General features: G+C 35.4%; 1 protein-coding gene across 5 annotated transcripts in view; it reads left to right on the top strand.

Moving 5' to 3' along the window:
* EPHA7 (EPH receptor A7) overlaps positions 1 to 14,059 on the top strand; it is a 165,690-nt gene that overhangs the window by 108,651 nt on the left and 42,980 nt on the right. For all 5 annotated transcript variants that reach the window (XM_069804887.1, XM_069804890.1, XM_069804886.1 and 2 more), the window contains exon 6: positions 11,553 to 11,677. In XM_069804887.1, the coding sequence (XP_069660988.1) occupies positions 11,553 to 11,677 (125 nt within the window). The remainder of the gene's footprint in view (positions 1 to 11,552; positions 11,678 to 14,059) is intronic.

Below are 14,059 nucleotides of genomic sequence, written 5' to 3'. Positions count from 1 at the left end.
ACCATATTGTACACTCTGCTCACTCATGTAAATTTTGTTGCTCTACTGGTGATGTGCCTTGGAATCACTAAATTTAAGTCTTTTGATGTTGGTGGTGAATACAACTTTTGTGCTATATATACATGTAGGTAGCAATAATTTCTACTGTAGACTTGCAGCCTCTCAAAGAAAAATAGTAATTGAAAAATGATCTATACAGTCAGTGTAGGAAAATAGTAATTTTCTTTAAAACACAGGGTAGTGCTGTGGTTGTGACTCAAGTTTAATTTCTTTTGTGACATGCCAGTTTTACTGTCTTTTTGCTGTATCCTTTACAACCTGGAAGGACTGGTAAGATGTGTAGACACCATTTTTCCATACTTTTATTTAACAGGACAGCATGTGTTGCATGCAGTCTGAAAGAGAGAGCAACCCTGCACTCTCCCAATACCTTCACTATGAGTGAGGGAATGGAGAATCAGATCTCAAGTTTATTATTTAGGATAAATAGAACCATAACAAACAATTCAAGGATGCTTATGCAATTTTGCTTATTTTTCCAATATATTGAGTAATTCTGCAATAAAACAGAACCAGCTTTATATCTTTTTTTTTAAGTTTAACCTTTCAGACTAAACGTTGCATGGTTTTCTGTTACTGCAAAGAGCTCCATTTTCATCTCCTTCATCCTGGATATTGATTAAAGTTCAACATCCAGGATGAAAGGAGTCAGTGCAGTCGCTAGTTATTCACATCATTAAAAACTGAAAAAGAATCAGACCCAGAAGCTGTTGTTCTGGTTTTGTTGTTCTGTGCTCTTTTTTTCTTACAAAACTTTCAGTTCACGCTTGAATTCTACTTAGGAATATTTTCTGCATTAAATTGATTCCCTGCAATTGTGAAGTTGAAGTTACGTAAGTAGTTACAATATTTAGCTAGCAGCTTGCTAAAATACCTCTAAGGTCATCAAGAATTAGACTTATGCTATTGTAAGTAGAAACCTGGATCCTACAAGATTTGCATGAGAGGTAAGTCAGAGCAGACTCCAGACTAATTACCTTAGGGTGCTATAAGGATCAAGGAATACACCTCCTTAAATTCACAAGGAAAATTTAGGAGATAGGAAGAAATTCTAGATAGTGTGTAAGGAAGATGGGGTCTACGTCATCTAAAAAGTATGTAAATGTTATGTGTCGGGTTTATTTGGTGTACCAGGTCATCCGTTGCTCCTAAAATCAGTGCCTAAATTCACTCTGTAGCCACTGGAGAAAGTTTTTCAAAGGCCTTAAAATGAAGATGTTTTCAGATTTATGGGTCTTAGTTTAAACAGGCAGGATCTCTTTCTGGATCTTGCAGTGCACTTACCTCTCTGTCACAAGGAGCAAAGCCATTTGGGCGAGCTTAAGCACTTAATTTAGGAGAGCTATAGTCACCTACATGGTAGGTGCACCCAGGTGCCTAAGTTAGATTGTCTGGATCCCATCCAGAACTATTTCTGAAATAAAAGAGTAAAAACCTGTATCTGTAAAATTGGCAAAGAAATTTAATATTTTTGTTAAAAACCATTGTAATCAATTAATGATGTAGCTACATTGCATAAGCAGTTGGGGTAATAACATCTTTAATTACTTTACCCTTAGGACCTGATTCTGATCTTAGTTCCATTGGTGTAAAGCAAGGATAACTTAGATAAAATCAATGCAGCTAAACTAAAATATAATTGATGAGAGGTCAGAATTGAGCCCTAAATGATATGCTAAAAGTGGAACTAATCAGAAAGCTAAATGGGTTTATAATTTGTGCAACTGACATTTTCATAATCTAAATCTCCAAGAAGTTAACCTTTGGATATAGAACTTGGGTTTCCCTTAAAGCCTCATAGCATTCAGGGAAGTGAAGCCACTAGAAAGTCTGTAAGAAGATGATGATTCTGTACAGCCTTTAAAACCACGTAGTAAATTCTTGCATTAAATGATTGATGTCTTTCCAGTTTAATAAGTTTCTGCATCAGACAAGTCTTTGTGCAAAGTTTTCCAGTGAGCAGAAGCTGGAGAAGCGTTGAACCATAGCATGTTCCCAAATAACAAAAAAAATTCCCCCCAAATCAAAGGTTATTTTAAGCAGTAAGGAGATTTAGAAACAAATGTCTACTCAAAGTGAAGAATATTTAAGGTCTTTTTGAAATTATGTTTAGAGTTTACTGTTTGTGTTATAGATGGTAGGGTTACATTTTTTAAAAATCATGCCAATTTATCATATATAGTTGCATAAGTCCTAGAAATGTGTTATTCCTGTTACAAGTTCTAATACTGTTAGTTACAAAAAAGAGAAAATGTAAACAAACTGAAGATATTTTCTTACAAATTTTGTCTATTTTATTATTAAGTAAATATGTGCATTGTCTCTAAAGTAATTATTGCTGTTTAATAGGCAGACATTAATTTATATTGTATATTTAAACCAATCAACTAGCTTCACTTTACAAAATACATTCCCCCTAAGATAAGAGGTTTTCCTTCTGCTTTTGCATGACAGTATTTTTTGAACGGCTCGTGCATACTTCCAAAATTATTTCATTTGGGACAATCAACATTGTATCAAATGGATTTTTTCTCAGTTGTTGGAATGTACATGAATTTTTTTACTTCAAGGGAAATTTTGATTATTGTATTTATGTCCGTGGCAGTTCTCCACAGTGGTGACTTCACTCTGGTCAGCGAAACTGCTTCTTCCACAAGCCCTGACCGAGGGAGCCGTAGGCTGACTGCTGTGCCTGACCTTCCTCTCACGGCCATGACTTTCACTCCCATGCATAGTCACTAACTTCAGGCTTCTTACTTCTGTATTTATCACTGTAGCAGAGATTCCCAGACATATATTTATCTATCTCCTTAAATTATAGATATTTAATGCTCTGTGGGAGAAGTACAGGCTCATAACATGAGAAGAAAATGCAAGCCATTTTTGCAAGGAATTCTTCCTACGTTCCCTGTGAATACCACCCATGCTGCTTTCAGAAATAAGCCCGTCGTTAGCAGTGCCATTATAATGCATTTCACAAGAATTTGGAAGGCTGGAACAGAAGTTGTACACATTTTAGGAATGTTAGTAGAGTAATATTTTTTTTCCCCACTGAACAATTATGTCTTTGAAAACGTCAGTTTGATCAAACCTCTGGCACAGTGATAATTATTGTTTTGTGCTGACAACTTTATAGAATATTTATATGCTTTTCTGTTAATATTTGATCAACTGTTTTTATTTTTTTGGCATGACACTTTGTTTCCAGATTTTGGTTGGCTATGTCTGAAACAAAATGCTTTGTTATGGGGCTGGAATTCATTCAGTTGTGTCTTGGACATCATACACTAAATAAGCATAATCGTACTAGTCCATAGGCCTCCAAAGCCACATTCTATTCACCTCAAACTCTCCAGCAAAAGCAACTTCAGAGAAGTCAAACTAGGGTGGCAATATTAGCTATACAGTAGCAATGAGAATGTATTAAGGGGTTTTGGTTTGGTTTTGTTGGTTTTTTTTTTCCCCATGAGTAGCATCCTTGAAGCTGACATCTTTTTGTGACTGAATAGATGACAGCATGAAATTCAATTACAACAAACAGTCTCAGTCATTACACCTGTCTGCTTCCAGAGGAAAGCGTTTGTAAATTGTGCTTTATCCTTCCATTCCCTAAAACCTGTGTCTGTAATTGACACTTGCCAGCAGAGATGACTGGAGACAGAAGGAGAACATAATGTGTCTGAGTAGCCCACCAGGGAAAAGAGTATCCTCATGTTTGGGGAGTTTTGTGGTGTTTTGTTTTCTTTAATGAAGAATAATACCTGTGTGCCAAGGATTTACTGCAAGGCTGGTGGCAGATGTTTCTGCTAAAAAAAAAGAGTTATGAAAGATGAATCGCAAAAGAAGGCAGGACAAAAGAAAAATCTAATTAACATAGAAATATTTCTTCTGCAAAGGAAAACAAATGCTTCAGGAGAACAAAAGCCCCTCTCTGTTATTTGTAAGGCTGGTTTGTTACTCTAACACATTTGTAATAATCAGGTTTGTGCCTGACATGTCAAAACTTATTCGCAAAGCAAGAGTTGTGGATACCTTGGGAGTCGATGTTGTCACTTGTTACGCAACTCAGCATCCGTTCAGCACTGATTGATGCCCAAGTCACCAGTTTTGGAAGAAATGGGATACAGACATGACAATAATATTTGTACCAAATGTCAGGCAGGAGAAACAGGGGAGTTCATAGAATGGGTCTAGATGTAGACTCTGACCAGAAAAAAAACCCAAAACGTGATAGACAAACTGTCAGCCCTGATCTTTGTAAACTGTTTCATTTCTTTCCGGTAAGTTCTTTTTCTCTCTTTTTATTCATTTCCCTCCCCAGAATTTTGCAAGAGTAGACAACAAATAAAATTCCAGCTGGTGAGTTTTGAGCTTGATGAAGGAATTACCAAACCATTAACTATTTTAAATGCATCAGATAAAGAACAGATAGGGACAATTAGTAAATCACTACATATTTGGTAAGAACACTATTTGAGCGTAAACTTTCTTCAAACTTTGCTAATAATATTGTAGGAGATAGGAATGTATTTATTGTTTTCCCTCATTTTTTGACTTACATTTATTAATTGATTTGCAAAAGTATTCAGGTAACTACTGCTTCTGATCCTCTCTGTAAATCAGCAGGTAGTTTGAGAGTTTCTCAAGCACAAAAGCAATGGCAAAAAATGTAATGGAGTAATGCAGTCCAGTATTACTTAACTTCATTGCCTGTTACATGTACTCAGGACATCCCCAAGTGGCCCGGAGAGCTGTGTGTGCCTCTGCTCGTGGCTTACAGAGCATTGTAAGCACACTGTGTTATATTTATGAGCCGGAAAGTAAAGTATGTCAGAGAGGAAGTTAAAATGGCTTCTCTGTAGGATATTGTTAGTGTAAAATATCTGATTTATTTGGGTCTCTTTTTGAATGCTGCAGCTTGTAAACACAGTGGGGAATTTCTCTGTCATTGATCCAAAGCAATGGGTACTAATGGCATAATACAGTGGTACTCAATAACCTTTTATCATGGGCTGCTTTGTCATGTGGAGACTTAACTGAGGGGAGAGAAATACACTGTAACAAAAAAGGAAATCTTAGGAATTTCCGTCTATCCATTTAATAATGTTCAGTTTAAGAGCTATCGTATTCTTTTCTGTTATCTTTTTTGCATGAACTGTCATATAAAATGCCATGAAAATTATTGTACGTATTAGCGTAAACATGAAGAGAAATGTAAGCATTTTTTCCCAAGCATTCAAAGGACAAGCTGTGGCAGCTGTCTATCATGGCTTGAGTAGCACGACCATATTACGGTGCTCTGAAATTTGCAATAATTTTAATATTATAATAAATATAATAAACAATTGATAGAGATACATTTACATATATATAACTTTATATCTAATTCTTTTTCACACAAAGCCTTTGTATCCTTATAGGAAACAGAACAAACAAATAAGGGAAATATCTACACAGTAAAGTCTTCAAATTTGCCCCATACCTACAAACCCTTGTCAAGGTTCTGTTTCCAGTGTCATCTGTGTACATCAGACAGCCCCTCAGAAGCGAGCGAGGGCAGGTGCACTGAGGCACGCTGCGTCAGACCAGCACGAAACCCAGTGTGGGGCCACACGCTTACCCCAGGCCCCTCACAGCAGCAGCTGCAGTTCCTCGGGGTGTATATTCTGTTTGCCTACCACTCTTATTTAGTAATTTCGGCAATTCTCATGCCAAAGTTTCCCCTCAGAGCAAACCAGAGCATGGTGGGAGGCCAGGTTATGACTTCATTTACATGCTATCTCTTGGGAGCAAATTAGTATGCAGTCCAGTGCAGAAGGGTGCCATTTGGGTAATCTTGTGGCAGGCCTGTTAATAGAATATATGGAGTTTTGTATTCTCTTCCTGAACAACCATTTAAGAGCTAACAACAGTATATTTTCTGCTACTGTTTTCATATATACATGGGTTCATTTTGCATTTGTTGTTGGTAAGACGCCAGATTCCAGTCGCACTTAAAATAGATGTAGAGTCAAAGCAACTCTGTTATCTAAAGATTTCTGCCAAGAAAGGAGACAGCGAAGACATTTTAAAAAGAAATAATAGAGTAGGTTATAACCACTGGGATGCCAATATCTCTGTTTTTCCATGGTTTGCGCCTGTTAGCAATGTCCCCTTCAGGCTGAATACTCGAAACAGCCCCCAACTGCTGTAGAACACTGTTGTAGAAAAATGGTATTAATGCTTCATGTAATGTAAAACTTACATTGGGCCCTAAGATACAGTTTTATAGGGATGTAAAAATTGATGTCTTTGCTGCTGTATGAAAAGCCGGTGGTTTTGAGCAATTGCTGTATATCTTCATGGTATGAAAAGGAAAGAGGCCAAAAGCCAAGAGTTTTTGTCCTTTGGGAAGGGCTGTAAGGGTCCCGTGCTATGAAAATGAAAGTGTTACTGTTGATTTCAGCAAGTACAAGACGAAGCTCAGATATCCTTAAGCACATCATTGCTATTATAAGATAAAGAAATACAAAAAAATGGTTAAGGAATTCTGATAGCCCATTCATTCATTAGTCTTTGTGTAACAAATCATGAAGCTGGAGTTGCAAACGTGGATTTGGTAGCATTTGTTAATATAGGGTTTGATCTTGCACTGGGAGCAATTGCTCATGTTCATTTGTGAAACTTTCTGCATGAAGTGGGACTACAGAATTGAAACCCTTACTTCTGAGGATTTTTAATAGTTTGTTTTATACACGTGAACTACTAAACACCCGGGATGCTGCTTCTAGAGACACTTTTTTAAAAGTATCAAATTAAAAGTCTCCATGACTGATACTGTTGATGGAATTGAGACACATTCAAGATGCAGGACTTGAGGAAATCTCAAAGAAATGGCTAGGCAGGTTTCTTTTGCCGAGTTATGTTTTTTCAGTAGAAAGGTGTTAGAGCTGATTTTTTGCTAGCAATTCGTGCATTATGCCTAGTTCCTCTTATATGTGAAACTCCAGCTTCACCTGTTTTCATTTTTCAGTTTTTATTGTTTTGATTTAGTATTTTGTATGGGTTTTTTGGAGTTTTTTTTCTGATACAAAGTGCAAAAGATTTAATTTTGCATCTCACTTTGTCTTTTGGAAAGTGTACACTGTGGATCAAGGGAAATGTTAGGCATGAGAACCAGAGAGTATCTAAGCTTAGAGATTAAAGGCATGAGCAATATTATATTATAATATTTTCAGAGGAATCTGGACTAAAAGCAATGCCTTCCAAAACAGTCACCAGTTTTCTATACCTAAATATTTGCACATATTAATAATATACCATATGCTTGGCTTAGCAGTATGGATGTAACACATCAGTCTACCAGATGCAGTATTCTCTCTGGAACAGAATATTTCATTGGAATATCCTGCTCTTTTTGACACTTCAGTTTTAACTTTTTCTGTAACTTGATCTGAAAATGATGACCAGCTTGAAATCTATATAACTTGAAGGCTTTATCAGTAAAGCCCAGCAGAGTTATATTTCTCTGTGGCTGTGATGTTGAAACCTGGTGAAAATCAATTTTTCCTTTTGCTGAATGGTATATTTGAAGCATTTAAAAAAGGTGAATGAGTGTGCTGAGAGCCTGTCATTCTCGAAGTACTTTCTTATGCAGCATGTGTAGGTACATCTGCCTGTTAGCCCTGAGAGGCTGTGTGTGTTTGATGCATTGGATGTTGTGTCAGCAGGAAGGAGAAAAAGAAGAGATGAGGTATATCAGAAAGAAAGTTGATAGCAAATGGTGTTTTGAACAGCCTGTATCCCCCAGTGTAATATATTATGGAAATAACGATTTTGGCAAGTGATGCTTCTTTGTAACCTGAAGTGATACAGCAGGGATTATGCATGCTCAAGTCATTCAGGACTGGGTACTTAGTTGTCTAGAAATGCTGTTAAGAAGTGTCTTTATCATGAACAACTTTGCTATGGATACAGAGGCAAAAACTAGACTACTAAAAGAAAAAAATACCTGAAATAGTTATGGGGTATTATTATTATTATTATTATTATTATTATTATTATTATTACATTGGTTTAGCTAGCAATGGGAACAAAAATGGTATTTTTAATTCTGGCTTTTTTGTGTGTGTGTGATTTAATATCATATTTTATCTTGTATTTAGGGATGAATTGTATGTTTTAACTCATTTTCAAGCTTCCTCAAACATAGTTGTTTCAAAACCATAAATAGGTTGTTAATTAATTAACATGGATAGGCAAAGAGAAGTGGGCTAAAGGTTTAAAAGGAAGTGTGAGGAAGCCAGAACAAATAAAACATGAATACAAAACAGTCTGTAAGAAAGGCACAGTAAGAATACAGAGGAAATTATTATACTAGAATAAAGAACAAAATGCTTCTGACCTATATACCCTCATTAAGCACAGATCAAGAAATGCAACCCAAAAGGCAGAATAAAGATAGCATATACATCTAGCCTCTCACATCAATAGACTGGCTTACGTGATTGCTCTAGTTCACAGAGATATTCTTGCAGTAACAACAGAGTGGTGTATACCTTGCCAGAGGAGGATACTCTGGCTTCCACCAATTTGATGATTCCCTTCTTCCCCCAACAAATGTGGGGACACAAAATAAACTTATGTAACTTACTGCATTTTAGGAATATCATGTGTTATGAGAATTATATACAACATCATTGTCTTCAGAGCTACCAACATATACAGTCTGCAGGGTTGGACTTTCTCTTCTTCCTCATGTGGTTCTTCCACCAATGAAAAGTAGCACGTTTTTAGTTGGGGGAGGGGGGGAGCCAAAACACAATGAAAAAAAAAACCCAAACCAAAACCAGCTTTTAATCTGACCATTCTTGAATGAAAAGAATATTAATTGACAAGAAATATATTTTAGAGTGCATTTATTTAAGAGTTTTGAATGCTGTCTTGCAATGTTGATAAATCACTGAGATTTTGTTTTGAATGGAAATTCCTTAAGAATGGAATATGCCTGTTTGTGGTATACTTTGTACAGATGTTAAGTAGGAATCTCACATAGTATATTTAATTTCACGATTAAAATCTTCCCCCTTCTCTGTTCCTCCTTCTCTGCATTGCTGTTGCTTCCCCACATATGCAGAGTTAACTAATACCAGAGGATGTGAGTTCATTTTGCTTCACTGCTTTAAAAAAATGAATGCTATGACCAACAGAATGCAAAAATTTTATAAGCTAAAACAAAAGGCAGCAAATGTTGAGAACAAACTCCAGTGACCTAGGTAATATAAAATTGTTTCATGATAAGTATGAACATTAACAATTTTGGACATCTAAAAATGTAAAATAAGCAATTTGAAAACATTTATCTGGATGAGATAGAACATTATACATGAAATATAATGACCTCGCTGAAATTTAGCCAGGATGCTGTGGTACTCATTTAGACAAAGAAGACAACTAGTTAATCATGGCAAAGAAAACTAGACAGAGTAAATTAGTTTGCTGCATTCCAGACTCTTAGCTACAAAAAAGAATATATCTCACTAATTAGAGAGTGAAAATGCTCTAAGCTTTTAGAAAGAGAATGCAAGAAGAGTGAAAGACAGTGATCCTGGCTTTGGAATGGTGTATCAACCCATGGTGTTTGCATGATACGATTTTATGATTTTATCAGCTAGGCAGTCTACATTAAGAGGTCTTCAACTTTGATTATATTGGTTCTATACAACATAATAGTTCTTGATGAAGATTATCATGCAGGGCTTCAATCCTTAATTTTCATGGATTCTTGGAGCCTCTAATGAAATGTAAATAAATTTAATTTAAAAACCTACATAAATATACATGTTACAATAAAAAAGGCTAGAAACTTCACAATTAAACTAAGAAGTTAACAATGAAATTTTAAGGTTTTTAGACGATTATTGTCTTGATTGTGCTGTAGATATTTTTACTTTATCATTAGAATTTTATCCTTAATGCTACAGGAGAGCACATTCTAGATGTTTTATTTCTGTGTTCTTTAAATTAAATAAAGAAAGTGAAGTTCACCTGCCTATTGCATGGGATAAGAATCTGGTTTTATCTGAAGACTGTACATCATTTTACATAGTGGAAGCTTCATATACAGTTCTGAAAGAAGATTGTTCTTTTTTTTACCTAGAAAAAGATTTAAAATTTTCAGAATTTTTGTTCAAACAAACAAGCATAGAATCAGTACTAGATTCTATACTTGAAAAAGATATAAATAAATTTATCTCTAGTTTTAATTTCCTTTCCTGTGTCTGAATCTGCTCCTCCAAATATGACCCAGTTCCTGTACACATAAATGTCATTTTGCTTTTAACTGCAGGGGGCTGAGGATCAGGTCCTTTCTTTATTTATCTTTTGCATGAGCGGTGTTACACCCTTCAGTTATTTCCATTGAATTGAAAGAGAACAAGATCAAGTTCTGTATGGTTCCAATGCCATAGCTGTTTTTTAAAGAGCTATGGTTTTACAGGACTTCTGTGCTACATTCCTATAGGCAGTATGTATGTTTGAGGAAAAGTGTGATGTTTGGCCTCCTTTGGAACTGCACATCAGCAGAAAATCCACCGTCTTTCTCGTTTGTAAACATGAGATAAGCTGATAAAGCAAGTTACTTTTTCAGTGTCTCATATTTTATTACATTATCTCTTAAACATTTTTAAATAAGAGTCAATGGCTCTATAATGCTTGTACACTGTTGGGTTGGGTTTTTTTTATTTCAAAAGGTGCTTGTTTGTGGGTGATGTTTATTAGGAAAATCTGTGTGTACGTGTGCATACATGCAAGTGTGCATGTATGTATGTCTCTGTAGAGTGAGGTGGAGGAAGACAGTGTCCCCTTTATTTCATAAGATCTACTTCTTAAATTGTCTCACACTTTACAAAAAATGCCAAGACCAAATATGGAAAGTTCAGCTCTAAAGAACGAATATCCTGGAAAGGTTTCAACTACTGAAAAAGAGGGGGTTTAGTCTCTTAACAAAGCTGTTTTCATCACCCAGTCATGTCGTAATCAGATAGTGTGACAGATTATTTTTTAAGCAGAATTGGAATCAGTTATATGAAATCAGCCTAAAATGTGATTTTGTTTCTAAAACATTATTTTTCTTTTTATGAGCATTTCAGAAACATGTGCAATAAATATTTAGACTATTAATTTACTACACATCAATCTAAAAATCTACTTTGCTATCTTAATCAGAATTAATTTGCTTAATTGTTATTCCTATCCCATCAATCTCAGTTTTGCACTAACTTGAACAATGCCACTTTTTGCTGTTTGCACTTTAATTCGATTTCCATTCTAAGTTTACGAACAGTAATAGGGTCCTGCTTGAATATTCATTAACTTTGAATTGTGAGCTATGAAAAGGTGCTTTCTTGTACCTTAATGAAAGTGGCTCAGCATGGGGTGGATCAGTAATGACATTTGATTTTAGGCATCCAACAAATTTGCTTTTTATTTATTGACACATCTTGTCCAAACAGCTCCCTCGCAAGTTAGTGGAGTAATGAAAGAGAGAGTGCTGCAGAGGAGTGTGGAGCTTTCCTGGCAGGAACCAGAACATCCCAACGGAGTCATTACTGAATATGAAATCAAGTATTATGAGAAAGTAAGTGCTAAGATTATCTGTAATGTTCAACAATGTTCTGTTTGCTTCATGTTCGCTTGCTGTGTTGTGGAACAATGTTAACGCCATCAGCTATCAACTATCCTGTCTCTTCAAAGTCACAGTGATTTTGCTCATTTTTAATAACTAGCAAATCACTGCAATTATTATTGCTATCCTATGTCTCATATGTTGTATTTTGGTATTCTAAAAATGAAATACCCACTTTAAATCTGCCTTTTTTTCCACTTTTTTTTTTATTGTTAAGTTGGACTTGGATATTTTACCATGATAGTTGTCATTTTCCTGTCTCTTCTACATTGTGTTTAAAGCTTGTTTCATTTCCTTCGGTGTCGCTGTAATTCCAGTCTTGAGATGATATATCAAATAATACAACTTTTGACTGCATTTGGTATTTCCGTATGAGCTGGCCAGCTTCACTCGATGTCTGAAAACTTCCAAAGCACTTCCTACAGTTTCAGCTGATAAATATTCCTTATTTGTCCTTCTAAAAAGTCCCAGCATTGTGGAATTTATTTTTCACTTGTTCTCTCAACACAATAATGAATTGAGGGCTGCTTTTCAATAGTAGATGAAGTGATCTCTGTTTCTGGTAGAATGAAATTGCAGTCTTATTGATGTCAGTCCGAGTTTTGCCATTCATTTCAGCGTGTCTAGGCCCACATTCATGATAACTGTGAAGTACTCCAGAATAAAAAAATTCTGACAAGCATATAAGTAGGGCCACATGCAACCGTAAGCTGCATGAAAGCAGAGTGAAGGCAGGTTGTGCAGCTATATATTTGTCATGGGACCCAGACCGAGTGTGACTCCTCCAGATTCCCTGGGAAATTTACTGCAACACGTAACATATTCCTAATTTTTATAAAACATGCTGGGAGAAAAAAAGAAAGAATTAAAATGCAAAGAAATGAACAAAGGAGCTCCTTTGTGATCACTTGTGAAGACATTTCATCTCTGCAAACAAGGTAATAGCTCTGTATCAAAAAGAGCATGTCAGCTTACTGGGTAACATAGAATTAGGTAAATTCAGACCAGATTGGATATAATATCAAGTGTCACATCTAATTTTCAGTGCTGAATTACACAAATATACTTATCAAAAGACCTTTATATGATCTGGGAAGGGTATAACATGTTTATTTGTTGATGCTAACTCCCAGTTTAAGTTGTTCACTTTAGTGACATAACAAAATTTACCAGATATGTACAGATAGCTAAACAATTTTTTAAAGATATTTTACTAATTTTAGCAGGTAATTTTTATTCCTCAAGCATATCTGTGTGCACACACACACAAATAAAGCCCATACATTAAAAAAAAAAAAAAAAAGTTTACGTATTTACCAAAGGCAAAACTGTTCTCTGCACAAAAAAAACCCTTAAAAAAACAAACTACAAATTAAAACTTGGGTTTTAATCTGCAGAGTAGTTTCTAACCTGTTAAAATAAACTAATTTATTTAAATAGGTAGTGGAAAATGACAGAAAAATGATCAAGATACTAGACTTTTCATATAACAATAGCTTTTAGAATGTGGCTTTTATTATTTTCCCTATATATTCATGTTACTTTAAATAAGCACCAGAATTTAATTGCCAGTTTCCTATGTTTGCAAAGACAAGAACTGATGTTAAAGGTCTTTAGTAAAGGAGGGAAACCTACCAGTATTATACTTATTAGCGTGAAATGAATAAGAGAGAGTAAGAAGCTCATCCTACGAACAGTCACAGATAAACTGGACTATATACCTTTAATTCAGTGAGACAATATTAAAATAAATGCTTAAATGCTTGTCTTCCTTCCAAAATAATGCAGTTCAGCTTAAAAAGTACTTCATAAGCTTCTTGCTCAGAACAACAGAGGCAGTTTAAGTTTTGTTCCATTAGTTTAAAAGAAAAAAAAAAAAAGATCTAAACTTTCAGCTCTTTTCAGAGCCAAATTGAATCAAACATTTTTGTGGTTCTGAAATATTCTGATAAGTGTTTTTTTTCACCTCTCACTTCTGGCTAGAGCTGGAATGGAAACTGCCTGAAATCTCCCAAGTAAGCCTGTCCTGTGAGATTTCTGGTGCAGGTTATTTTAATTTCTTTGTTACTTACTTATTTTGAATGCAAGAACTGTTGGCAATTCAAATAAGCCTCATTTATGCATCAAAACCCAAACTCTGAAATTCCACTGTGGCTTACAGTCCCGAACCTGACTGTTTATGTTTCTTTACACTTGTTTCTCATCTCCCAAGCATTCCTGTTCTTTCTCACATACCAACATACATTCCACCATGGTCCTCACTTACAGATGATTTAAACCGTCTTGGAGAAGATATGAAAAATTGTTGCTAGCCGAGCCGGTGGGCTTGCTCAA

Source organism: Haliaeetus albicilla, chromosome 17 (genome assembly GCF_947461875.1).
Source record: "Haliaeetus albicilla chromosome 17, bHalAlb1.1, whole genome shotgun sequence".
NCBI lineage: Eukaryota > Metazoa > Chordata > Aves > Accipitriformes > Accipitridae > Haliaeetus > Haliaeetus albicilla.
This window is presented reverse-complemented; position numbering and strand designations above follow the sequence as displayed.